This window comes from Mastacembelus armatus, chromosome 13 (assembly GCF_900324485.2).
Source record: "Mastacembelus armatus chromosome 13, fMasArm1.2, whole genome shotgun sequence".
Lineage (NCBI taxonomy): Eukaryota > Metazoa > Chordata > Actinopteri > Synbranchiformes > Mastacembelidae > Mastacembelus > Mastacembelus armatus.
Genome location: NC_046645.1, coordinates 2,540,215 through 2,567,463, shown reverse-complemented (window position 1 = coordinate 2,567,463; position 27,249 = coordinate 2,540,215). Strand labels below are relative to the sequence as shown.

At 40.1% G+C, this 27,249-nt stretch overlaps 1 protein-coding gene across 4 annotated transcripts in view; it reads left to right on the top strand.

Annotated features, from left to right (window-relative positions):
* The window catches only part of LOC113125517 (galactosylgalactosylxylosylprotein 3-beta-glucuronosyltransferase 1), a 61,682-nt gene that overhangs the window by 33,421 nt on the left and 1,012 nt on the right, over positions 1 to 27,249 (top strand). For 2 of the 4 annotated variants that reach the window (XM_026299024.1, XM_026299026.1), the window contains 6 exons: positions 12,675 to 12,848; positions 15,572 to 15,714; positions 17,830 to 17,901; positions 18,007 to 18,518; positions 24,107 to 24,403; positions 26,829 to 26,935. In XM_026299024.1, the coding sequence (XP_026154809.1) occupies positions 15,603 to 15,714; positions 17,830 to 17,901; positions 18,007 to 18,518; positions 24,107 to 24,403; positions 26,829 to 26,915 (1,080 nt within the window). In that variant the 5' untranslated portion in view covers positions 12,675 to 12,848; positions 15,572 to 15,602 and the 3' untranslated portion in view covers positions 26,916 to 26,935. The remainder of the gene's footprint in view (positions 1 to 12,674; positions 12,849 to 15,571; positions 15,715 to 17,829; positions 17,902 to 18,006; positions 18,519 to 24,106; positions 24,404 to 26,828; positions 26,936 to 27,249) is intronic. The other 2 variants (XM_026299025.1, XM_026299028.1) reach the window with 2 other exon arrangements.

The following is a 27,249-nucleotide window of genomic DNA, read 5'->3' as shown; positions in this document are numbered from 1 at the left end:
AAAATTAGATGAATAAATGAGCAACTATAATATTGTGAATAAATACAGACATAAATACATGTTGGGTAAATGCATGGTGGCTGAGTGGTTAGCACTGTTGCCTCACAGCAAGAAGGTCAATGAAAGAATTAATTGCAAAAAATAAAAGGCATGAAATTTGAATATTAAAACTAGTAAACAAGGGAAAAAATTAACAATGCAAGATGCTATTATTGTAAACAGAAGCAGGGGGGAAATGATGTTTCATAATGCAAAAGGTAAGTTTCAAAAAAAATTTTATAGGTTAACAATTTCATTATGAATATATTTAATTTTTTTCTGGTTTGTACACTGATGACCCCACATGACTTCTTTACTATACTAACATATAAAAAACAACTCTAGTAAGCAATTATACATGTTTACATGTTGGACAGTCGTAAAAAGCATTTCACTGCATGTCATACCGTGTATGAAGATGTGACAAATAAAATTTGAATTTAATAATTTAATAATTTAATCTGTGTATTGAAAAGAGAGCATTCAGATGTTGTGCTCTGGTAGCTGCAACAAAAATAAAGCGCACAGGGGGATACTGTATATGTTAATCTGCCAGACTCTGCTGTGTAATTCGGACTAATCTCTTAACCAGAGGTATACTAGTGTCTAACTAGTAAGTCATAAGCCGTACAGAATAGATTACCTGACCTGAGCTTCCTAAGCAGGTTAAGAATGGACTGTCATTTTCTATATCCCACCTCCAGGCACTGTGATTAACAATAAATGTATTTCCTATTCTGTTCTAGCATTGTGAGTCCCTCCCTTGCCCTGGATGATAAACACTTTTGAGAGTAAGGTTTTTGTAGAACAAGAAATTGGACTGTAAATTATTAAGTGAGAATGTGCCTTCCACGAAAAAGCAACCATTGTATTTTGTCCGTGTGCCTGCAAACTAGCTAATCCTTAAATGTCCAATGTCCAAGATCTCACCTCAGTGATGCAGGGTGTTCTTGTTAAACTGGTCATCATTGCTGCTCCATCAAATCTACTCTAAACCCTTTGTTGTATTTGTGCAACACAAGCTTTTTGTTCTGTATTGACACAAACTTGCTATGCAAATGTTCTAATTTCAATTTCAGGGCATTAGTTGTTGAGTCATTCTCAGATTAATGATGATGTCCCAAGCATGACTCTCAATCACTGTCTAAGATTACTTACACCGAAGGGAAATGAGTAGTTCAGAGATAATAACATGCACATTTTGTGGTTTTAGCAGTGCTTAAATGCAGCGATATTTACTTGGTTTTTCCACCTACACTACAATTACATTTGTGCCCATGGCAGTTTCTGTAGTGTTAATTCCTACAAGCTAAGCAAGAATACAAATGGCTGACCTAAAAATTTGTGTTGACTAAGCAGCTGACGTGAAAATGCTTTGTGACCAAGATTTTATGCTTTTTAGTTTATTTTAGTCATTTTCAAGTGGTTTTTAGACCCAGGCAGACATATAAACTTGCAATTAAACCACCCACTAATTGCTAAGCTCAGAAAAAATCTGTGGCTTTGTTTTTAACATGCAAAACAGAAAATATGCACAAAACAAAATGTGTTTGCTTCAAATATTTTAAGCTATTTTATAAAAACTATTGAATGCAACAGCATCTTGCAAAAGCTCTGAAGTAAAATATAAAATGTAGAGCACGTGGAGGGACAGATATTTTGCAGACAAGGATAATGTTGTATTGTGAGCTCAGGAGTAAAACGTGTTGTGCCATGATGCAACTGTTTGTAAGTTCATTGTTATCATGAGAAATGTCTCTTAACGATTCCCTCTTGAACACTGAATTATTCAGTGCACAGCAAACTCGTTTTGGAGTGTAAACCATTCAAGAGGTGTATAGTACAGTTACTGTAACAAACACACCACACACACAATGCACACAGACTGCCAAATCACAATGAAAAATAAGTATGTTTTTTAGTACACAAAAGGCCAAAATGAGCTCAGTGGTGCAGTGAAGATTCACCAATTGAACAACTCTATTCCATATAAACCAACATGACCCAAATAACTGGTTCAGTATCTCAGACAGTTTGGGATTTATCCACCAGCCAGCTGGCTGCAGCTCTGAATGGTACCTGCACACACTGAGCTCCTGCAAGATAAGATAACTGGGACTGCACTAAAATTCAGCCAGGTCCTGAGGAATTGTGAAAGTTGGTGTTGAGTTGAGTCACACATAAGATGCAGCCACATGTGCACACACAAAAACACAAAGGCATTCGTTTGCATGCAGACGCACAAACTGCAGCATCATTGATGCTTTTAAAGAACTTAAATCACCCTGAAGTCCATCATACCACATCAGAGTGTGAGTGTGTGTAATGTATGGGTGTAATGAATGTGTCTGTCCTTAGACAGCCCTAGGCGAGCCCCAGGTAGCATCAGCTAACAGGACAGCAGCTTTAGCTGAAGCACAACTCTGCCTTATTTTCACCATCTTCTTTGGAAAGTGAAGAGGGATACGCTATTTATACAACTACATGAAATCTTTCAAATCTTTATGACACTGGGCCCTAATCTCTAACATCAAACCCAGTTGCTGACACCCTGTTTTTCAGTGGTCTGAAGGGTTCTGTGAGGGAGAATCTTTCAACCAAAAGATTGTGTTGTTACTTTACCAGAAGCAAGTTAGAACAAAAACTGTGGACAGTCTTTGTGACGCAAAATGGTATCAACATATTGAAGCGGCTGGATTTCCAGGCAACAGTGAACATACCATTCACCAGGTGCAGTGCCTCTGGGCCAATCAGTAACACCTTGTTTTGGTCTGTAATTATAGCATCCCCCCCTGCCAGGACCAATCAGTAATCACTAATCAGTAAATATTCCAGGAGCCCCGAGGTACTGCGATGCATAATTTTTTGCAGAGTTTTGTAAAATTCATATTTTAGTGGCTGCAGATTGTGTGAACAGGCACAAGCAAATAAATAAATAAACAAACAAATGAATAGATGAAGATTAATGTTTTTGCTCCGATTTTACCACAGAACATGATCTTAGAAGTGAGGTTGATAATGAACAGTGACATTTAAATGTTTGCTGCGACAAAACAAACTTTGTGGAGTGTTTAAGCTGTAGACATAGACACACACAGACCTGAAAAGTCTTGCAGAAGGAAGCTATATGACGGGTTTATCATCTGAACTCATGGACATGCTGGATGTTTGAGCATGCCTTGGCTCTGTAGTTCTGCCTTGACTCAGAGCTGCAAAAAATCTATCTCTGTCAGTCTGAATTGGTCGAAGAGGCTAATCAATAGTGAGCCGGTGAAAAACCTCTCAGATGCTCAACCTGAGGTTATTACATAATGTAGCGGCATTAGGCAGAGATAGGGTCATTTTTCTGCCCACTGGCATCTCTAAATGCCAAGTTGAACTTGAACAAGCCAAGGAAAGCACATCGTACTCAAAATCACATTAAAGTTCTGCCCCACAATTTTTCAAAAAAGAAGGAATCAGTGTTTTTTTGTTGGACCACTGTTGCCACAAAGTTCCTCGAGAGATTTATCATATTTGAGACAGTATTCCTCTGTGCAGCTAAATTTTCCCTTTAAGAAATTCAGATACAGGGACAGACAGGTCCTTAAAGGTAACATGAGATTTGTTCACATCTACAACATCAGTAAATGACAGTCAGTGATAATGAATAAAGTAAATCAACAGAAGCATTAGCACTGAAAACTGTAAATATATGTGCAGTAATGATGATGTACTGTAGCAGTCATGTGTCAGATCCTAAATAGTATACTCAAGTAGAAAACGCTATGACAGGGCACATATTTCAAGTAAGCATTTATAACATCATTACAAAGAGATGAACGGTTTTGCAGAGCCAGTGACCTTTACTTGTTTATACACTATCCATCCAACTAGAAATCCTCGTGCTATGTTAAAGGTCAAAGGGCCAGAGGGGTCAGTCAAACTTCAGGGATATATTCATCAAAATCATGATGACATGTCACCTCCACGGACATATTGAGGTCATAAATGTCATAAACCTTCATTTCTTCTGATACAATGGACGAGATTAATGTTGTGTTTTGTTGTTTTAAAGCTAGTGGAGCACTAGGCTTCATTTTTAAGGCTGAAAATATGATAATTGTGATCATCCCTAATATGCATGCGATGACATCTAATATCAAGTAGTAAAAGCTACGACCTTGAAAACAGCGTGAAATGAGAAATTCAAATTGCAATATGGTCTTCAAACTGGAAGGAGTGTGTGAGAACAAAATAGCCTCTGATTTGTGCAATCAGTAGACTTTTAGCAGTGCAGAAAGGCACAGGCAACAGAGTGACTGAATGCAGTTCTGATAACACCTGATTGTAGTTCAGTCCCGTCTGCAACCTCCTGTCTGATTTTGTTATTGTCCAACCCTGTCTTCCTGTGGGCTTCTGGATAACCTCCACACACAATTTGGAAATGGCTATTCTTCAGCCACTCCCTGGTCTGGGTCCAGTGGTTCAGTCCAGTGACAGATACAATAGTGTTTCATTCAGTCTACAGGCAATTGATCACAATTAGGAGGGAAGAAAGTCATGCTGTCTTTCTCGTGTGACTGTGTTAGTGTGAGCCTTTGCCACTATGGGCTCAGGAGTGGACACTGCAGGAATGATTCACCCCTCGTGTGAAAAGGAAACATCATCATTATATAATGTTATATCGGCCTGAGATATTTTGTACAGAGCTGGTTCAAATGCTGTGAAAATTGAAAAATGTTCCAGCTTTATAAAAGCTGCAGTCTAATGAATTTTTACAGGAATAGTTTGGGAAGTACTCATATTTGCTTTTGTGTTCACAGTTCAGAGAGTGGATTAGTTCCACTCTCACGTTAGTCTGGTCAGTGTAAAGCTATAGCCATCAACAAACTAGTTTAGCATAAATACAAGAAACGGGGGAGACGATTGACAAAAACTACCCACCAGCACCCCTCAAGCTCACTATTTAACACTCAGCATCTTTATTTTTAATCAGTGTAAAAACCAAAAGCTGTTTGCAGAGTAACAGTCCAAGCCAACTGACTCCTGGCTACAACTTCGTATTTACCCCACCATACAGACATAAGAGATGCAATTTTCCCATCTAATGCTCAACAAGAAAGTGAATAACAGCTGTGCTCAAAGCACTGCTGTACCTAAATACAGCCTCCTACATTTGCTAGTGTGGCTGCAGGCTCTTGTTAGAGAAAAATGTCTGGTCTGTTCTGGAAATGAAAGCACTGAACATGTATTTTGAAGTCCCATCACTTATTATTCATCTATGATGCAGTACAGTATGTCCTCACAGATGCTTGCACAGCATCCATGAAGCTGAAAACGGCCTGTGCATTTAGTGAATCCCGTGAAGACACGCTGCCAGTCACAGCTGTGGTGTCTCAGCAAAGTCAGTGCTCCGTTGAATCAGTGACACCTCTGTAATGTAGCATCAGCAGACATAGTCGCTGTGTCAACACTGTTCTGTCGGTGTCATGTTTCTCTGCCCTCGGCTACTGTTTGAATGTGACTGTGCATAGCTCCATACAAGTGCAGGAGAGGGATAAATAGGAGGGAGTGATAAGCAGTGATTTGAGAGGCCAGCAAAGAGCAGATTATGGAGGCTCAGGTTGAAATGTCAAAAGTGACTTGTTCAGATGGAAAGTATATGGACTTGCTACTTCATTAAGGCCTGCATTCAGCATCATCACTTATTTGACATTTTGCTGCAGATCTTTAAATGTCAGTGATTTTATGGTAGTACTCAAGAAATACCACTTCTATCAAGGTGGTGTATGATTTGAACTGTTTTTAATAATAAATTTGAAGTAATAATGTGGACGGGTGGTAAAACCCATTGCTATTACTACACTATTCTTACATACATGCACACATCTGGAGAGCAAGAGGCAGGTACTGCCATGTCAGCAAAAAGTAATTATCAGAAAACGTTTTTAACTGATAGTTGCTGTTGCCTTTCTGTTTTGTTCACAGTGTACTGATTACATGATGAGTGCAGGTACATCATCTGTGACCATAAAGTGTTGGGCCTATATCATATCATTGTGTTCACTTTGTAAGGCAATAGCAAATGGAATGACTCACATGTGCAGTAAGCGTGGAAAATAATAATGATATATCCACTAATTACCAAAGCTATTAAATGAGCCTCCACCACAAATTAGCTGTCTCCTGGGGGCCGTATCTTACTGGCAGGTTCAAAGCTAATGACAGTACATCATAGAAGGAAATCACATGTACCAACGCTCTGACTAATTCTATAATTTGAAAACATTAAAGATGGACATGAGCAGCCTGGCAGCTGAATTGAGTGTCTTGCCGCTACAAACCAGGTTCATGTGCCTGGAATGACTGACACATGCATTAGACATGTCTCTAAAACTTCTACTTATTCTGGAGACAGTTTGGCTGAGGGCACACATGTACTCCAGTACCTTCAGTGTCTGTTTCACATTCACACAACTATACACTGCACATACTCGACGCATCAGAGTTTTCTCATGTTAGTCACGAAGCTGGTCCGCTCTATTTTGCCACTGACTTGCCTCTACAACCTGAGGCTGGTCGTGTCCCCATATGTCATTTTTCATATCGTCATTCTGAACTCTCGAAATTCTCAGTTTTCTTCTGAACTGGTGCAGATAAGACACAGGTATGAAACGTTTCTCATCGGCAACATTCAGTTACTTTGAGTGTGAGTTTATTCAAATGCTCAACATTAATGATCCATTGTCAAACAGCAAGTGTTCTCAGCAATAGCTCTCCTGCAGGAAAGCCTTCTCTAGTCTTTTAAATTTTCGCTATTTACACCATTATTTTTCAGCCCAAACAAAACTCTCAGCTGCACTGACACAACATTGGATCAAATCCCTAAGGTTTAATTAGCGATGATCAGATTCATAATTATATATATTTTCTCTCCACGAGGGCATATAATTGGGGGACTTTGACGCTAGGGAATCTTTCATCAGAGAAATCCATGGTCTAACCCTCATTAAGGAACTCAGAACTCAGCAGAGCTAACATGTTGAAGTCTGATAGCGAGAAGGTGCAGCAGAGAGTGGAACACCTAACCTCCCACTCTGAAAAAGGCTCTAATTAACTAATGAATATGACGACTCCCCCTGCCAACCTTTCACCTTATACTGAGAAATAATAAGCCTGTTCACAGTGTGAGACGTGTCACATGCGGTTGAAATCAAGTACACCAAAACTGATTTTAATGAGATAAACGCTGCTCTGTCCCTTTTATTGTTAGCAACTGTTGAAGTCCACATTCATGAATCATTCCTGGAGACTCTCCAAAGGTTTCACACTATTGATTTACTGTCACTTGCAACAAAAGCTTCTGGCTCTTGACTGATCTTGTTTGTCATATTGATGACACAAAAAAGACATTTTCTAATTTGCTGTGTGACAAAATAATTAATGGGTTATTATGTTTAATTTCCTAGCTGGTGCAGCTGCTCAAAAAGTGGCTTCACTGACCATTTGTGGACCCTGTGATATAAAAAAGCCTTTACTGTCATTCAGCTTCAACCAGTAAAGGCAATTTTGGAAGAAGAGTTTGATATTTTAGTTAACATGCTCGTTTGCTTCGATTGCTAATGTTTCTAAGTAGCTTGATCCCCCTCTCTACAGTAGTAGCTGATTAGCCATCTTAGCATAAAAACAACTACTCTGGTTCTGTCTCACAAAGACTCACAACTTGTTACCTGCTTCAAAAGAAGAAACGGGCAGACAGGGCTGTTTTTACTCCTGTCAATCCCTGTGATCTCTCCAATGTGACGTCCTCCTTGACACTATCCTGATCAATGTCAAGTGGTGGTAACCCAACACAGCAGTTCCAGATCTCAGTGGCATCCTCTGCGATCCTGGCAGCGCTCCTCAGTCTGCTTATCCAGTTGCTTCATGCTCCCAAGTCCAGCATTGGAACTGTGCCATGGGTGTGCAGGACCATAAATTAGTCAGGCAGCTTCCACTAGGCTATGCCCTGCAGTTATCAGGAGAGGAGAACCTGCCTGAAGGTTGGTGCCCTTAAATCTTTTATCATTGCAGAGGCAGTCTGATCCAGGCATGGACTGGGGCCATCAATCAGGGCCAATGCTCACAGCTAATGGGTTATTCAAGATTCCCTGAAAATAAAACAGCCATCCCCATTTAAATCAAGCATAAGAAACAGCACTTGCTGCCACAGTCTGGCCAGTTTTTGTATTTGCTTTTACGGTGATCAGGCTCCCCAGTCAAGTAAAAATGGGGAAAGTTTGATTTGAGATGTTCAGACTGCTTGCACCTGTTAATCATGGTTACACGCTCTGTGCTTACCTATTGTTTGGTTTATTCTTTGTCAGTTGCAATTAGTATGATTTAAGGTAGTAATACTTCAATGATTCATAAACAACATAGCTATCTTTCCTCTCACAGCCCCCACAGTATTTACACAGTAGCTGTGCTCCCTGCATTGCTATTATTAGCTTGACTCAATGCAGGCGCTTTCATGAGGCGTGGATCAAATTTTGAAGAGACTCGCTCCATGACAGGTGTGAATTGAATTGATGGGCTAAGTAACACAAAACTAGCATGAGCTTGACCTTTCATTGAACCCAAACCTTAAATATGAATGGTAACATAGTCAGCACAGGCGAGGCAGACCTGCAAAGAAAATCCACCCGTTTGTGTAATTTAAACTGAAAAAATGTTTCTCCCAACACAGGTCACATGGAGACCTTTGTCGATTTTATGCCTGTTTTAATTCCAAGAATTTAAAATATTTTTGGTCACATTTTGAAGCAAAATAAAGTGAAACGCTGCTCAGAATTTTAAATGAGCATTATGCAGTAGTGCATCAGTTTCCCACTGCCCACAAATGAATTTAATTAGTTTAGAAAAGACAAAAATACTCGAACAGTCTCAGTCTTGATCTTTACAAGACGATTTTTCTCGACTGCATCAATAAATCAGCCTGTAATTGTTTTTCTTCTGTTACATTTTACAATTTCTCTGTCTGAATAGAAAGAGAAGCTACTTATTTGAGCCTGTAAGTAAAATATGGAAAAATAAAAATAGACTAAATATAGTATTTTCACAGAGAGTTTAAGCTTTCCATTGATTCAAATGCATGTATAGTCAGTTTACATTACAATTCACCAGTGTCACCAAGCCAGATGCCTGTACAGTTCTGAAGCTCGGTAATTGTGATCCTGAATCCAAAACAAGGCTTATACATATATATATACACTTATATATATAAGTGAAACGTTAGAGAAAGCTGAGAAGGATCACCTCCTCTTGGCTTACTCTACTTGAAAAGCAATTAAGCCTGTTTGATTCGATGGCCACAGATTCAAAATTCACTTTTAATGATCACCTCCAGGCAAAGCTGTTTTTTTTTTTTTTGAGTCCGTGACAGTAACATCAATAATGATCTATTGCAGTGACTTGTCTTCTAAGGTTCCCCAGATATCCCTGAAAACTGTTCTGGGCTTTACCAATTTGGTCGGGGACCAATGAATTCTCAAACGAAAGTGAACGATTGGAAATACTGGGACCCACTATCTCTAGAGAGCCTCTTTTCCCTGCCGACTGGAGAGTACATCAAAATGATGCCACAGCAAAGCAAGACAGGTAAAGATGATGTTATTATTGGTCCTTGGGAAATAGGAGATAGTCGAGGCCAAAGGAGCTCAGAAGTCAGCCGCAGACTCGATTACAAACTTGGAAATTTGCCCCTGCTTCATGTTTGAAGACTTTAGCTTTACAAATCTGAGAGAGGGAAGAATGAGAATGTGTAAGCCAGTAGTGCTAACCTGATGTACTCCTGTCATATACTCCTTACTGAGCAATAAATGATCAAACTTTACTTTGATGTCTATTAAAGCGGGTTTACATTAACATATTTCAACCTATGTACTTAATATATTTCATCTTAAATGTAACACAAATACACATTTTCATAAAAAAGAGCACATGATCTTATTAAACGTTAATTCAGTTTCACAATATAACCTTATTTCTCTGGCAACTGACGCTAAACTGACATTAGAAAATATTTTAATGGTGGAAAAAAGTCTTTAGCTCGGAAATATTAACTAAGTGTCCACTTACTGCCTTTTATCCCTGTTGCTTTCAATCCCAACAGCCGATGGCCATGGAAATGGACATTGAATCATGTTTTAATTTTTTTTTTAATTTGACAAATCCTTAATTTTAGAAATGAAAGGGTTATGGTGAAAATCAAAAGTCATTTTAATTAAATAAGGTGTTTCCAGATTCATGTCTACAGTGATTGATATGGATGGAACTTGACTTACTGTCCCACAAAGAGTCACTTGGAGTCTTTATTCTGTTTCAGCGAATCTGTAAAGGGTATAAATTGCTAACATTTACTTTACAAGAGAGGGGATTTTAGATGTTGAAATGTTGGAAATGTTACACTGTTGGTTTTCTGTTTTGCATTCAAAAAGCTTTTATCCAATTAAGGCAGTTGAGACTATGAGAACAATGTAAATTGCTACTGGTGCTCAGTAAAAGCATCTATGAGTAGACCGCTGTAATAACAATCATAAACTCAATGATTATCATAAAATGGGATAGGCTGCTGTGTTGTGTAAAACGCAAGGTCTTAAAACAAGTGAGCACATTGGAAATAGGTTGTACTGTTGTCCAGAGACCCCATCATCCTCCTCTCATACGGCAGCATTTACTCTGATGTACTCAAACCCCATAGAGAAATGTATTGTTTTCACCCCCCTCTTTCACCTTTTGGGGGTAATGGTGTTAGTTCAACAATCAGTACAACAATTTTCACACGTGGCATTGTTGCCGTGATTCTTTATTAATCAGCGGCAGGTGTTCCCTTCACAGCTGGTTAACCCGTGCTGATGTGAAAGGCTGTCAAGCTTCATTGTCTGCCAATGGCTGCTGCAGTCTGCGGTGTGGGGCTTACTCTCTGTGTTCTTGCCACATCACACAGTTCAGGTGCCATAGACACAAATAGTTATCTGTTGGTGGTAACAATTTGTTAAGACTTCGCTGTCTGATGACAGCAGAGACTGACAGAAGTTTGAAATGAGCAGAATTAGATAGTATTGAAATTTAAAAACAATAAAAGCTACAGTTTTGTAATATAAGTTTAACCTGTCAGCATCTCAATTAGCACGCAAGAAGAAAAACAGCAGAGTAATGAGAATGTCCCTGAGTTTTGTCATAAATGAATTACTGCAGTGGCTTAGTGCAAACAACAAAGATGAAGAAAGACTTTTAATGTTTACATTTCAGTCTATACACAGCAGCATCATAAGTTTCAGTTCCCTTCAGCTGGCACTGCTTGTCTTGTTGTTGCAAATATTTTCTTTCAAAACTGTTTAGCACGGAGCCGCTGCACTGTGGAGGATCTGAGATTGTGGCATGTTGTTGAAGTATACAGTGACTCCATCAAATTGCATAGAAGAAAGGAGTGTGTTATACAGAAATCAAAGTGACACTGTCATTGTCAGGTTGCACGCATGACAGTACCTGGCAAAACTTTTCTATCACTGCTGTTTATTTTTTATCAGGTTGTCTCAGTCATAAAAAGCAAATACTGCAGAGGTTGCATTAACCCATGCAGCTCATCTTGTATTAAACTTTTATTCCTTTTTCCACACAACTGGAGTCACCCCACAGATTCATGATCCTTCAGTCTGAGAAACTGGATGAGTCAAAGCAATCTGAAAATAGATTGTTTTGAAATTTTGTGCACATCAAACACAAACACCCCCTACTGCATTAATGGGTCCCACGCAGTTTGCCTTTTCATAAAGCAGTATACCTCAGTAAAGTGATTCTGGGACTCCTGCAGTTCATTCCCTAAAACCTACATATTTGCAGTTTATATGATTTTCTATCTCAAAGCCAGTCTTAGCCTTCCAGTTCTGGAGCTGATGCAGTGTGCAGACATCAGTGGCTGAGTGAAGCATAAGCCTTCATAGAAGCAGCGTTCCCTCAGATGTATTTGAATAAGACATGATGCCAGTTTATTTTTGTAACATCCCCCACCCCAGACTGTTGGCAGGCTGTGGAGTTGTGACTAACCCTCTTCCAGCTTCCATATTTGGCATGAAAAAAATTTGGAAAAAAAGAGAAAAATACTGAGTTTGTGCCTTTGCAGTTCAGATTGGAGTCAATGAGGTAAAAGCACATATCAATACACCGTACACAGCGTCAACAATTTCACACATGAGAATAAAAGCTGCATTGTACAGCACAGCAGTGGTACTCCACCGGGGCACAGATTCCTCCTGTGTTTCTGTATGATGTGCATCCAAATTAGAGTTTATTACATTATACTGACACGCTTTTGCTCTGCTGCACTTTGAGCCCCGGCTCTTTGATGTTAAATAATGAATAGATGTCACACACAGCCACGCTTCTCATAAAGGTGTCGATAGCCAAGAATCTCTGTAAGGCATTTGACTCTTAGACCCTGTCTAAATTGCTATGTTTAAACCTGGCTGACTGTCCTTGAATGTCTCATGCTGGTGTGAGTGAGAGGAGCAGGGGAGAAGGGTGGGGGCACATGCAGTGAAAACACAAAGAGAGAAGTGCTCTCTATCTGTCATGACTGAAATCATATTGACTGAATTGCATTTATCTTCTAGGTCTGGACTCGGTGTTGCCTGTCTGTGCGAGTAGACACGGCGGTGGAAGGGGACAAGAAAATGGCCGGCTGATGCGTCATGCAGGATGTCACCACTACAGCACTCGTCCAGTACGCGGTGTGGCCTTCCCAGCAACGCATCACCAGTGGTGCCATGATCCAGTTCTAACTGTGGGTGAGCACCCAAAGCCTTTTTTCATTTATATGACTGTATGAATTATATGCAGCCAATATTATTAAAGAGGTACACCGCCATTTTTTTCAACTCTTGTAAAACAGTTAAAATTTTTCTGTTGCTCTTCAGGGGCTTTTAAAGTCTGGTTTGTCTCTTTGGACTAGAGACTACACATTTGGGAATGGCATTGTGGGAAATGTAGGATCCCGTGTTTCTGGAACGGGAGCTGTATTGGGGACTAAACACCAGTATATCTTGGTCTCTGATGTATTGATATATATTATAATTTGTCGAAGTCTGTAGCTGTAAAATGAATCAATTCCATGTTGATGCAAGCATGGACAAAAACTTAAGACACTACACTGAGAGCATATTCACAGGTTCCGGGTTTGAATCCCATTTGAAACTAAGGCCTTCCTGCGTGGAGTTTGCATGTACACCCTGTGTCTGTGTGGGTTTTCTACAGTTACTCCAGTTTTCAACCCACAGTCCACATACATGCAATTTGGGGTCAGGTTAATTGATGACTCTGAATTGTCCATCATTGCTAATGTGAGTCTGTTGGACCTGTGATGGACTGGTGATCCGTCCAAGGTTCACCCCAGCTCCCGCCCATTGCAAACTGGGATTTTCTTCATCACCTCTGCGACCCTGAAATCATATACAGTAGATAATGGGTGGATGGAGGGATGTATTCTGCTTCACCGTTATTATTATTGGTATTTTGTGCCCCATCAGTGCCTTCCAGATTGCATGAAGAGTTACAGCCAGGTGGTATTTTTCTCTTTAGAAATGACTGGGCCTTTTATATTTATTGTATTTCCAACAATTGTAAGTGTAAAATAACAGCATTTCAGGTTCTGATGAAAAAGTCTAAAAGGCTTATTTTCTTCACCTGTGTAATTTACAATGTCAAACCTTTTTACTTCAACACAGCACATGAATAACCTTTTTGAATTTCATGTAGAAAATTGTGTTTTTTGTGGATAATGCCATTTTCTGTACAACCTGTTATCTTTATGAGAATGCAGGCTAATGCACAACATTCTCCACAGAGGCCTTCACTCTTAATCACAAGCTTTAAAACTTAGAAGGACCAGTTTCATTCAGCACTTATATGGTGCAGGGTTTGTGTCAGAGCCATTCCCAGTTAAGCTGCTGTCACCTAAGAGCTTGGACGTTAATGGCGTATTTATTTACAGAGCTCAGTAAGCATAATTGGCATGTACAATTATGTTAAGGCTCAATACCTTCCTCTGCAGTGGAAGCAGGATCACTGTGGGAAATGTGATGACTTGTTTCCTCATGTGTAAAGCCTAAATGAATACACCAAACACCTGTGCTTACATTATGTCTGTTTTTCTCCTTTATTTAATTGAGCAGATCAGTTAATAACTGCATTTTTCCAGTTAGGGCTCGGCATAATGCCAGAAGCCTATTAAGGAGAAGGGGCGACAAGCCCTGGGAGAGATGTGGAGGTCTGTTGTATTTAAATTCAATGTAAATGAGCCATGCGGGCTTGAAATGCAGGGAGTGGGCACAATAATAGGAAAATATAAAGATGCAATCAAAAGAAACCATCCACCCAAAATTTTGCATTTCTGAAACATGATATTTGAATAATGTTTGTTGCAACTGGTTTGTTTGATTTTGTGCAGCAAGACTTTAAATACCAATCGTCTTTTACTTTAAAGGCCCAATTCTACATTTTTTATGACCACAGACGTTTGAGCACAAGACAAGTGTTGACTACAAACAATTCCCGACAGGGATTGATATTTTCCTGTTTTACAGTCAGACTACTAGATCAGAAAGAATCTAATATTTTCACCGTGTCATTTCGGAGAATTTTCAAATTAAAAGTCCAATATTTGTATATGAAAATTCTACTGCAGTGAATTCAGAGAAAGCATAAAAACACATGGGTTGACTGACTTTTGACTGTCCAAACAAGCAACAGTCTGGCGGCATCATTTGCTGCCATTTGGCTGATGAATAGTTCGAGCACTGAGTCCTGGCCTCGTCCTCAGATGGCACTGATGAGCTCATCGGTTTGGCAGAGGGTACCAGCTCCTGCTCTGTGGCCTCCTCCAACGGCTGTGACCTCACTTTGGTTTGGTTGTGTCAGACCTAGTTACAGTACGGTTGTTGTTATTTAAGTTCTGAGTACCTGTGCTGTTAAAGCTATTCAGAGGTTAAATAAAAACCACTGCACTGTTACCAAAATACACACTGACACATTCCATTGTGTATTTTGGTAACAATACAGTATTTTTTTATTTACTTATGAATAGCTGTAACAGCACGCACCTGCTCTATCTTAACATCTTTTGGTAAGGCGGTGATTTTTTTTTTATTTTGTCCTAATAGCACTGAGTAGACTATTACTCATTTCCCATCCATTAGAGTTCTTATTTTTCACTATTCTCAATGTCATTTCACTTCTTATTAATTTAGGTGTCCTCCAGTGCGTAATATGGTGTTTCTAGGGCAGTTGATGATAATTAAGGTGCTGAGAATGTGGTTCCCTTTCCCAAGTAATTGAGATTCAGCAGCATGTTTATGTAGCTCAGAATCTTTAATGGACCTGGTGGGAGTTTTTTGTGTAAAACAAAAACACCAGAATTTCAGGGATTTCTTTCAATGTTATCAAAGTGATTTGACCTTAAATCCTGTGTGTGTTATAAAAAGCACAAAGAGAATTAATTCATTTTCTTCTCTAGGTAATGCCGAGCCAAATAACCAATCCTGGAGATGCCGAAGAGAAGAGATATTCTTGCCATCGTGTTGATAGTGTTACCCTGGACTCTACTCATCACTGTTTGGCACGGAAGCGCTATAGCTCCACTCCTCGCCATCCGCAAGGGTACGCATTGCACTACACTCAACTGGTAATACAAAATCTAAAGTGGGTCCTTGAATGTAACACTGCACTTCAGGTTTAGACAGCAGGCTGTTCAGTTAGAGGCACTCGCTGACATGACCATGATCAGCTTAATCAGATCTCAAAATCACTTGTCCAGTCATTGTAAACCTCATCAGTGTGTAGGCAAATAATAAAAACGTAGAAGTTACCATCACACTCTCATACACTCAGTGGATATTATTAATTCATATATTCAGTCTGTCAGTTGAATAGAACGAATTGTTCAGCAGTTTCTCATTTCCTTTCACTTTTCTAATGCAGATAACTTGCCCAGTACTTTATGTTATGAAACATGTTCTTTCAAAGCGTTCATACAATAGCTTACACACTCACGTCTTGGCCCATCAATCCACATTTCTTTCTTGGTGTGACGCTCAGCCACACACAGCATGCACCATGTCAATCACCCATTTTATCCATTGAGGTTTAAACTATTCCTCCTTCTGTCAGTGCAAATTCGTCTTAGTTTGTTTAATCAGCTATTTGAAACGATAAAATGCGTCTGCTTGATCAGATTCATGGAATATCTTGCATCCATGTGCAATATCAGGGTTCGTACACCAGTCTGAGTCATTAGTACACAATCATGCTGCAGAGAACACAAACCAGCAGTCTTAAATGTCAAGTGTGTTGCACAGTAAACAAACTCAAATTAGAGCAACAACAAATCAATAGAGCTCTTTGCCCTCTTCTTATAATGTCATGAATTGGGGTTAACAAACCAAACAGGTTTCCACAAATGACCCAAGGCAGTCTGTACTGAAGATAATTTACAAATAACTAAATAATTTGTTTTATCACGTTATGTACTCACCAATACTCACCAAATAACATTTTACTGCAGAGATAATTAAATGTAGAAATTATTTTGATTGTGTAATTGAATGCAGTGGATATTTAAGATGTACTTTTTATTTATTTTTTTGCCTATACTGTCTGACCTAGTTTTATCTAAAAACGTCCTTTTGTGAGCTCTTAAAAGAGAAGCTAAAGCTTTTTTGGCAGTGTGCTCACTGGCAGCTTCTGCTGAACATCTGGCCATCAGCAGATTGTGTTAATCTATGTGCTGCAGGAAAATCCTCTTTATGTTGGAGGTGCAAATGGAGCTTTGGGAGAACAGTGACAAAGACTGCCATTAGCTATGGCACAGTGAAAAAGAAATTAATGGCCTTAATGATTTTATGATCACATTTTATACATCGTGACGTATCACAGCTCACCTATGATGACTGTTTACATACAAATAGTCACTTTTCCAGCCTTAACATCTTACATCATTAAGAAACAAAAAACGTACTGTCGTGTAATGTAGACTAACCTTTACTACAGTAGTGTCACATCTTTAATAATTCTGTCAATTATGACTATCAGTGACAAATGACAATGACAAATACTAAAATAAATCTGTAGCCTGAACCTTTCCTGAAGTTACAGACCTATTTCTATGCACTGGTCATCCTGTGTGCTACTCTGTGATATTCAACATTTATTTATTCTAACATCCTACACCTTCTCTTTGCTGCAGTGATGCAGGTGTACACCAGGAAACTGTGCCATCAGTGTTGGGTGTGGTTACAGGTGTGACCATCAGTGATCGTCTGATTTTTGATGACAGGGTTATTAGGTGCTGCTTCTGCTCCTGCTCTGTGAAAAACAAAAGGGATGGCACTGCTACGTAATCCCAAATGCTTTCAAACTGCAAGGCCTAGCTCACAGTAATCATAGGAATGTTATACATGTTTATGCATCTCTGAGGCAAAATGCATTTTTACTGTGAACTACCTTTCCTTAAGTGAGCAGGTTACAGTAACTCATGGCTTTGTTTACTGTGAGAATGTAACATTGCGAGCTATAGTATTGAGGGAGTGGACGAGGGAGTCTCAACATAAAAACAGTGCATGTCTGCTGGATCCACATACCCACTTTTTCTTTTTCGTAAAGAACAGCAATGCTGGGGGAATAACAGAGCTCAAATCTCCCCTCTCTCGTCTTAGGCTGTCTCTCTGTCCATCAGTTGTGTTATCCTCACACGGTCCCTGCTTTCACTTTCTGCAGCCTGTCACCACCTAGTAAAAGAGATCTTTATCATTCCAGAGAGGCATGCAGTCCGCCACCATCGGCTCTCAGGTACACTTTACCCCCTTTGGGTTTAAGTCACCTGAGGCAAACATACAAAGGGCAGCTCAAGGTTACACTAACGCCTTACATGTCTTCTTATCCCCAAATCTGTAGATGATGGCGTCGAGGGCAAGAGGGAGGCCGGCGGCCAGACGCAGGACTCCAAGGAATACTGTGCCTCAGATAAGGACATTGTGGAGGTGGTGAGGACAGAGTACGTGTATACACGGCCTCCACCGTGGTCTGATGTGCTGCCCACCATCCACATCATCACCCCCACATACAACAGACCGGTGCAGAAGGCGGAGCTGACGCGACTGGCTAATACTTTCCTCCATATTCCCAACCTGCACTGGATCCTGGTAGAGGACGCCCAAAGGAGAACACCTCTTGTGACGCGGCTCCTACGAGAAACAGGGCTGAACTACACCCATCTCAATGTGGAGACGCCCCGGAACTATAAGCTGCGGGGGGACGCTCGAGACCCCAGAATTCCCAGAGGGACCATGCAGAGAAACCTGGCACTGCGGTGGCTGAGGGAGACATTCAACATCAACAGCAGTCAAGCTGGAATCGTCTACTTTGGTGACGACGACAACACATACAGCCTGGAGCTGTTTGAGGAGGTTAGTGCTGATACACCGATGTAGAGAGTGCGCACACACATTATTTCAATTTAACAACAATGCTGTAAATTAGAGCTGCCACTACTGGGGCTGTCACAGTTTCTTTGAACTGGCATGTAATAGCCTTGACAAAGCCTTAGCAGCACTTACAGACAGTAAATTTTGAAACTCAATAGGTCATTACAGCTCTCATAATACATTTTTTCAAATTTCTAACAAATGTTTGAAGTGACAGAACTAATGGCCCGTATGGAAGGTGTGTTAATGTACTGTAGGAAATGTCACACAGATATTACTCTACCAGCTGAAATCATACACACTTGTAGATCAATAAACTTTATCAGAATTACTTAAGTTACGATGAAGCTCCCGGTGTAATTCCATTTACTGTACAAATGGGTTTCCTGTCTGATTCTTACCAGAATCATCACAAATCACATTGATCTCTTCTTTCTCCTGTATTTGCCGAGTGTTTCTCTAAACTGACAGTGTACTGGACTGAACACACTAACTTCTTCTATAGCTCTGGGTGAATGGAAGAAAATATTGCCAGAGAACAATGAAAATTTTCATTTTAACAATTCCCACTGCGTCCCTTCAGGGCCTCTGTATTATTGCCAACTTGGTGACACAAATAAAATTTCTCAAGTTCCATCCACCTTTTAATTTCTGTCCCGCTGATGTCCACTTGAGTTTCAGAGACGAAAAAACATGGGCAGGGCACATGCTGGGTAATTTATGGGGCCTGGTTGATTGAACCATTCTCAGTAAATTCTCTACTCAGCTACCCTTCAGCTAACAGGGATGATCGGCACTGATCAATAAATAAGCTGGGATAGGATAGGAAAATATTAATACTCTCTAGGAAGGGTTAAGGCAAACAAGATATTATGTTGTCTTTGATTTTTTTTGTGCATAGTTTGTGTTTAACAATATTCTCAATGATATACTGTAGTTTGTTTTGTACTGTGTTTTTATATTGCACATTTTCTTCTGAATCCATCCCTATAACTTTAGTTCAATATAAAATAAAGACTATGGCATAAAGACACAGGCAATATGAACTGCTCAAAACGCCAAGGGAACATTTATTCATCACAGTATAATAACACAAGTCAGTGGAACTTCAGGGATATCAATCTGTCCACTTAGGAGGCACATGTGATTGTGCTTTGGTGCAGTTTTGGTGCAAAGTGACAAAAAGTGCAATGGGGGCACAAAAGCAAGACAAACCCCAAAAAGGAGCACACAACATGGTGTTGGGTCTATGGAATTATATATTTGAAGGGCCACACACAGACCTCCATGTCATAGCCAGTGGCCTCATGTGACCAGTGTGCAGTTCGTGGATGATGAAGGCACTATGACCTCACTTTCCCTCACCTAAATCCAACTGAGAACCTATTGGATGTTATGTCTCATTGCATCAGACACCACCAGGTACCACCACTGACTGTCCAGGAGCTCACTGATTCCCTGATCCAAGTCTCATCCCCCCAAACGCCAATTTCCCACTCATCAGGAGCAGCCCAGACGTTGGGGTTGCGTACAGGCATGCAGCCAGACACACTTCTGACTCACATTATGAGCTGCTGTAATGAAACTGATGCAGCTTGGATGAGCTTGTGTGACTCCTCAACTCTGAGTTGCTTTCTGACTGGTAGTAGACTGGTTTTCATGGCCAATATTGTTGTGTCAGTTTGTACATAATGTAAATTAGTAAGGACTTTTTTTAATTTGAGTAATTTGTTCATGATGATGTGTGATTTAGTGATTTTTTTTTTTTTTTTAGCAGTGTATATTAAGGCACTTCCCATCCACAGTGTTGGCATCAGTGGTACATTACAACAGAGAAGGCTGAACAACAACTTCTGAGTTACTTTTTAGTTCTTAATAAGCATGGTCAGGGGGATCTGGAGCTAGTGGAGAGAAGTTTGAGCATGTAATCAGCACATCTCAAGCCATCCATCTTGACATCACTTGAATTACCTGAGCAGACACGGTCTAGGTCCTCTGAGCATTAGCCTCAAGTCTTGTTAGCAGTACAGACGGGGTCTGTAGTAAATGGAGCGCCGGGTATTGACGGAGCCTGTCATTACCTTTCTCTGGGAATCAGCCGAAGTGCTCCGTCTCCCTCAGAGGCCTTCCATCACCTCCAACAAGCCTATTTATGGGCCAGAGTAACGACCCTGAAGGGGCAACAGAGGGAGGCGGGGAGGTAGAAACAGACAAAGAATGAGGGAAAAAGAGAAGGTGACAGCCAGATAGACAGAAAGCAGCAAGCACAACCATAGTATAGTTTGCTGACACCATAATAAAAACTCAGGAGCTTGCTGACACCATAGTAAATATTCAGTGTCTCAATAGCTTGAAAACAAATAAGTGACTCCTCTGGTGTCAAGATGAGAGTGAGTGATGTGCACTGCGGCATGTCTTAAAAATGCTTCCAGCATCATCTTCTCCTGCTTTATCTTAAGTAAGCAAACTCTTAGATCTTGTTTCATTTACAAATATAATTGTTTAAATATAATTATTAAACCTATACTGTTTGATCTAGCTACAGTACAGACTAAAGCGCTGTAGATATTAAACATCATGAAAATATGTGGGTCACCTATAGGGATAAAATTATAGTCCAAATCATTTCAGTGCCACATCTGGACACTACATGCAGGAATGTTGTGACACATCAAATCTTCTAGTAAAGACGTGAATCTGTACCTACTTATACTCCAATACCTATTTCTACTTTCTTCTAGGTTTACAATGGTGTTCACAGCCTGTGATACTGTCCATAGGTTGACAGTTTCCTGAGAGAACGCACAACTTAAATAAATTAACTTACCGGTACATAAACGTTCAATAATAACACATTCAGCATCACTTTTACTGTATGTAGTGTGAAATCAGGGGCAGCTCCACAGACACTGAGCACTAGAGTAAATTGCTGTGTCCATTAAAAATTTCATAAATCCTTTCATTCAAGTGAAGATATCAGTTCCAATCTCATATGCATTATTAGCATATAAAGTTTACTGGAGTGTAAAAGCTCAAGGTATTAAGGCAATACCCCATTCACTGACCAAGAAGTACAGACTTTACTATGATATTAAATCTACATGAAAGGAAATGACACCGTTGTGTTTTCTTTTTCTAAAATGACTAATTAACGTCTTTAAAACAGAATTTTTAGAGCGATGATAGTGCAAAACACTACAAATCCAGTTGTTATAAGAAATGCTTATGTTTCCTTCCCAAACCTGTCTCAGGTTATTTAGTGTTTAGCATGTGCTATTTTTAACCAGCACTCCCTGTTCTCCAGCTCCAGCTTTTAGGAGCGTGCTCAACAACCTGGACTGAAGGGAATAATAAACAATGTCTTTATTATGGCTGGATGATATTAACTATTTCCATTATCTTCATCAGTTTTCAAAATGCTTTAAGCTGGAAGTGAAACAACCAGCATATCTAAAATATCTCATTATTGTTTCACAGTTATAGTATAAATTCTGTATATATATTGACGTTGCATTACTGTATCTATAGTACAGTGTAGTACTGATATAACACACTGCTCTAGTGGCTGCATTTGCAATGTAAATTGTGATGTCAGTCTTTTGTTTACTATGGGTCGTAAAAATACATTTTTAATTAACAGTTTAAATAATTAATGAAATTTAAATCAGCACTTTTCAGTTTGAGTAAATACTAACCGTCATCCACAGACCCGAATGGCAATAGATGACAAATGTGTTTTATCTTCTCTGCCCCCTTAAGAACTCATTAATGTACAGTAGCTGGATGCCTGCCTCCTTTTCTCGTTGGAGATTAGGATTTATTTAGTTGTATTGCTGTTCTGACGATTCAGAAACATAACCACTTCGTCTCAGTAGTCCTCTCTCTAAGTGGAGCAAGAAATAGCACTTAAATGCACACACAGGCATGCATGCATAAAGTGGAGCGACAGCGAACTGTAAAACTCTGTACAAACACATCACATTCACCACAATGGGGCAGGAGGAACTTTGTTGCATTTTCATTTGCTTGGCTGCCAGCAGACGAGGGATTTGTGCTGTTTCACTTCAGCTTATATTCCCAGAAGAAGCAGCAGGCCGAACACTCATTTTCACATTTTCACTTTAGATGAGAAAGTGACAGTCCTCTTGACATTGCCTGCAGAGAGTTGAATTGCGCTTCCTTTTGATTTAAGTTCTGATTTCCAATGTATATATCTGCATATCTGTAAGACAAGCCGTCAAGTGACATTTGGGCAAGATGGTTGCCAGATGCGGTTGTGTCCTGTTGGCTCCAATAAAACTGGCAACAGCTAAGACTACCTTAGTGGAGCTTCTCAGCATCCAACAGCAGTTTCTGTCAGGTATACCCAGGTGTAGCATATGTAGGACATAGACAGAAAAATAATGAGACAATATTGGTCAAAAAACATGTTCCTGTTCATAGCCATAAAATCACATGGACACATGCATATAAGCCCTCGATCTCGCTTCAGCCATCAACACCCAGAGCTCATTAAGAACGAACATCCTGCCAAATCTAATCTGGGTGCCTGGCACAGTCATTTTCCCTAAAGCTCAAATCCATGGATTCCCATAAGCCCCTGGCCTGCTTCATGCTGTTCAAACTCTGCTACTCTCTGATCCCCTGAACTGACCACACAGCAGCCCCTCGGATCACACACAATATAGCACAGCAGCTCATATACAAAGGGATATTTGCATGTGACTTGCATAAGATTTGAGCTTTAAACAAACACACGTGCAACTTACTTTGCGTATATAGATATTTTCCATAAGCATGCTGTACATGCTAGGACACACTTGATGTTATAAACACACGTACTAGATATTGCACGTGCACTGGCACAAGCCTTAATTTCAAGTAGATCCTCCACCAGAGGAGCAACAGCACCATTATTTCTGCTGCAGTGAATTTGATTAAATGACTCTGCTGTTTCTAAAGCTTCGTCTTTGCTCATTATAGAAACTTACCTTTTATTGCTGCAGCAGTTCTTGCCAGAATGGCAAAGACTCTCTGAGATGCATACCAAAGAAAGGGCGGCAAGATCATTTCATGGTGGAAGATTAAAGGACAAAAAATAAATAAATAAAAGAGGTGGATGGAGGTCCTCAGCCAACCAGCGACCAGAGCTGCTTGCTCTGAAGCCTCAGCTTCTCTAAACCCTTTTTGTACTCTCCACATTTGGGCCTTTTCAAGATGGTTGTGTCCAATAATCTATTGTAGGGCAGCTGTTGAACAGTGTGTGTGATCTCTGTTCGTATAACAGTGTAACATCTAATACCTGAATTTCCCTTCAGGGATTAATAAACTTTATCTCATCTCATCATCTCATGCGTCAGCTGCACACAGCAGAGTGTCCTGGTCAGTTTTCACCATCTTTCAGAATGTATAACAGCAGCAGCTCTAAAAACTAAATCCTAGTCCATGCTGTTTTGTAATGGTGGCAGCTGATGCTTAAATACTAGGTCTTACTGTCATGTACACTTTTTCAAATTACTAATTCACTCTCCTCCCTCCTCCATTTCTCTTCTTGACTCTCCCCTCTCTAGATGAGATCGACTCAAAAAGTCTCAGTCTGGCCTGTGGCCTTTGTGGGTGGCTTGCGGTACGAGTCCCCCAAGGTTAATGCAGCTGGAAAGGTCTACGGCTGGAAAACAGTTTTTGACCCCCATCGGCCCTTTGCCATCGACATGGCTGGCTTTGCCATCAACCTGAGGCTCATCCTCTTCAAGCCACAGGCGTATTTTAAGCTTCGTGGGGTGAAGGGAGGCTACCAAGAGAGTAGTTTGCTCCGGGAACTTGTCACACTCAATGACTTGGAGCCTAAAGCAGCCAATTGCACTAAGGTAATTTCCTTTTTCTGTCTTAACTGCTGTTAAGAAGCTTGATTTGACAAGTTAGTACTTAAGGGATATGCTGTTGAGAATAGTAAAAGCAGGTTTTGAAAGTATCAGACTGACTGTAGCCAGTGGAAGAAAATCGCTGTTTCCTTCAATGCATTAGAAGCTTTACTTCAGTAAAAGTACCAATATAACAATGTCAAAATAAGCCATTACAAGTAAAGGCCCTGCTCCCAACATCTTAGGAAGGAATTTGTTACTGTGTCTTGTTTAGGTGCATCTACTTTACATATAGTTAGGTAGTACTCCAGTGGTTGTCGGCCTACTGTAGGGGTCAAGCACTGTCTAAAGAATCACAAGAGAAATATGAGGGGTTGTGAGATATTTAATAGTGTAAGAAAGAAGAAAAAACAACCTCTGGTCCACAAAGCTGAATTCATTTTTTAGACTTTTCAAAATCTATACTGTTTTTGTTAGATATTAGCTTTTAAGGCAAAAGATCCCTTCGCCTTGAGCTTTTCCTCTCTTCTAACAGCTCATGGACATCTGAAAAACACCCTCTTTATGTAAGACTCATAAGCCAAAAGGGTCTGGGGCCACTTTAAAGAAACATCATAGTTAATAAGCGTATGTGTATTAAATGTAAAAATCCTAATCTTAACAAGTATCTGTAGTGAAACTATAGTGAAATGTAGTGTGCAGGGGTAAAAGTATATACTAACACTAAAATATACTTGTTGCACTAATGTAGAAAACTAATATACATTTCACCAATAATTCATGAATCAAATAAAGTAGGAGAAACAACTCTCACAAATCTCCAAAATAAGATTCTCTTAAGACACAAGACTGCAAATTATTAAGGAAATAGTTTGACATTTTGAGAAGTAGTCGTATTTTGCTTGCTTGCCAATGGTTTGATGAGATGATTGAGAGGTGGTGGTAGGCAGACTTTGGACAAGCTGTTTCCCTGTTACTACTCTTTATTTAAAGCTGTAACCTGACTCTAGCTGCATATGTACCACATAGAGAAAACAGTGGGAAAACCAGCATCTACTGTACATTTCTGCTACCTTAAATCTCCATCTAAGTCCTGTGTTCCACTTCAACATGCTGCAAACCAGGAGAGAAAGCTGTTTCTTGACAGAAACGTGGTGGAAACATGACGGGTTTCTAATGATCAGAGTTTAAATTCGATGCTAAAAAGTTGGAAATCACTGATTATATTTCTCACACTGCCCACATGCACCCCTGCACACTGACATTTGAATAAAAGACTTAAGGGTATCAGCAGCAGTAGTGGCAAAGTGTTCTTCTCCTTGCCCACTCTGTCATTCCTGCTTAAGGCCCTTGGTCAGCACTTTACTAAGCCCTCTCTCTGGGCAGAGGAGTCAGCCAGAGGGCTTCAGCTAGCCTGTATCCACACCATGATCTCTGTCTCTCTCTCTCTCTCTCTCTCACACACACACACACACACACACAGAAGAGAAAGAGAGAGAGATTCTTCCAGACAGCTTTTTCTTCTGCTCTCCCCCAGTTACTCAGACGGATAAATGAAAAGAGGGGATTCAGGGAACGGCTAAGAGAGCGGAATTGGAGTTGGGGGTTTGGGGGTTTAGGGGTGGGCAGGGAGGTAGGGATGTCACACTGATTACAGATGAGCACAGAGATGGACAGAAGGGCAGAGGGGTAAGAGGAAGAGAAAAAAAAAATGCAAAGCCGTGCATGGGCATCTCTCTTCCTTATAACCTAGCACTTCAAATGCGAGTGTAATTATTAACCTCCCCCAACACCTGAGCAAGTGGGAGTGGGCTCCTGGCACATTTCAAACACACCCGATGCATAATTCATGACCTCTGGCCATAGCAAGATGAAACGAAGGAACCACAGAGATGAGTGAGGGAAAGGAGGTTGACACCTTTAGGTTTTTCCTCTTTCCTTCACGTTCCCTATCTTTTTCTGGGATGTTTGTCCCATCTCTGGGGCCAAATTAATCCAGTGTGAAAGCTTGATAGCAAACCTAGATGAACTGTGCAAAGAACTGCACGGTTAATGCAAAGGCAAAAAAAAAAAAAGCCCATGAATGCTGTGTTGAAACATTTTCAGTTGGCTGTCATATGAAAGCCACTATCCTATGGTCAGACTTCAGCTATGAGGGCTGTGTCTCTCTGTTGTAAGATAACAACAGTCCGGCGGTCCCTCTTCACTTCTAATGCAGGGTTCACGCTCAACTAGCTCTGTACACATAGACGGGCCCTGTGGTGGTGTGTTGTGTGTACTGTTCTAGCTATAAGTGGAACTGAATGTTTTGAAGAACAGGAGGCAGAGTGGAAGCTGAAAGAGAGCAGACTGAATGAGTGCATTAAGGGAACAGCATGTTACTAATGCTGCTGTTGTTTTGTGTTTCTATGCATTTTTTTTTTTTCATCAGATACTTGTTTGGCACACAAGAACAGAGAAACCCGTCCTTGTGAACGAGGGGAAAAAAGGATTCACAGACCCGAATGTGGAGATTTAATCATTTTTCCCCCAACCACAGTGAGTAATAATGTTTTATAGTCTGAAATACCCTCTGCTACTGAGCTGAAGCCTTTATCGTTAGCAACACATTTCTTTTTTGAAAGGAGTGACAGGGAAAAGGAAAAGTGATAATGATTTTTGCCTGGTCCCATCCAGTTGCACTACAAAACCAGCAGGTGCTCTTTGTGCATTCATTGTTTAATTTGCTTTCTGTTAAGGTGCAATTACAGCAGTTGTCTTTTAATGAATGTCACCAATGAAATAAACACATTCAATTAACTTAAATTAAGCCTTAGTGCTCCCTCACAGCATATCTTAATCCTTTCGTATTG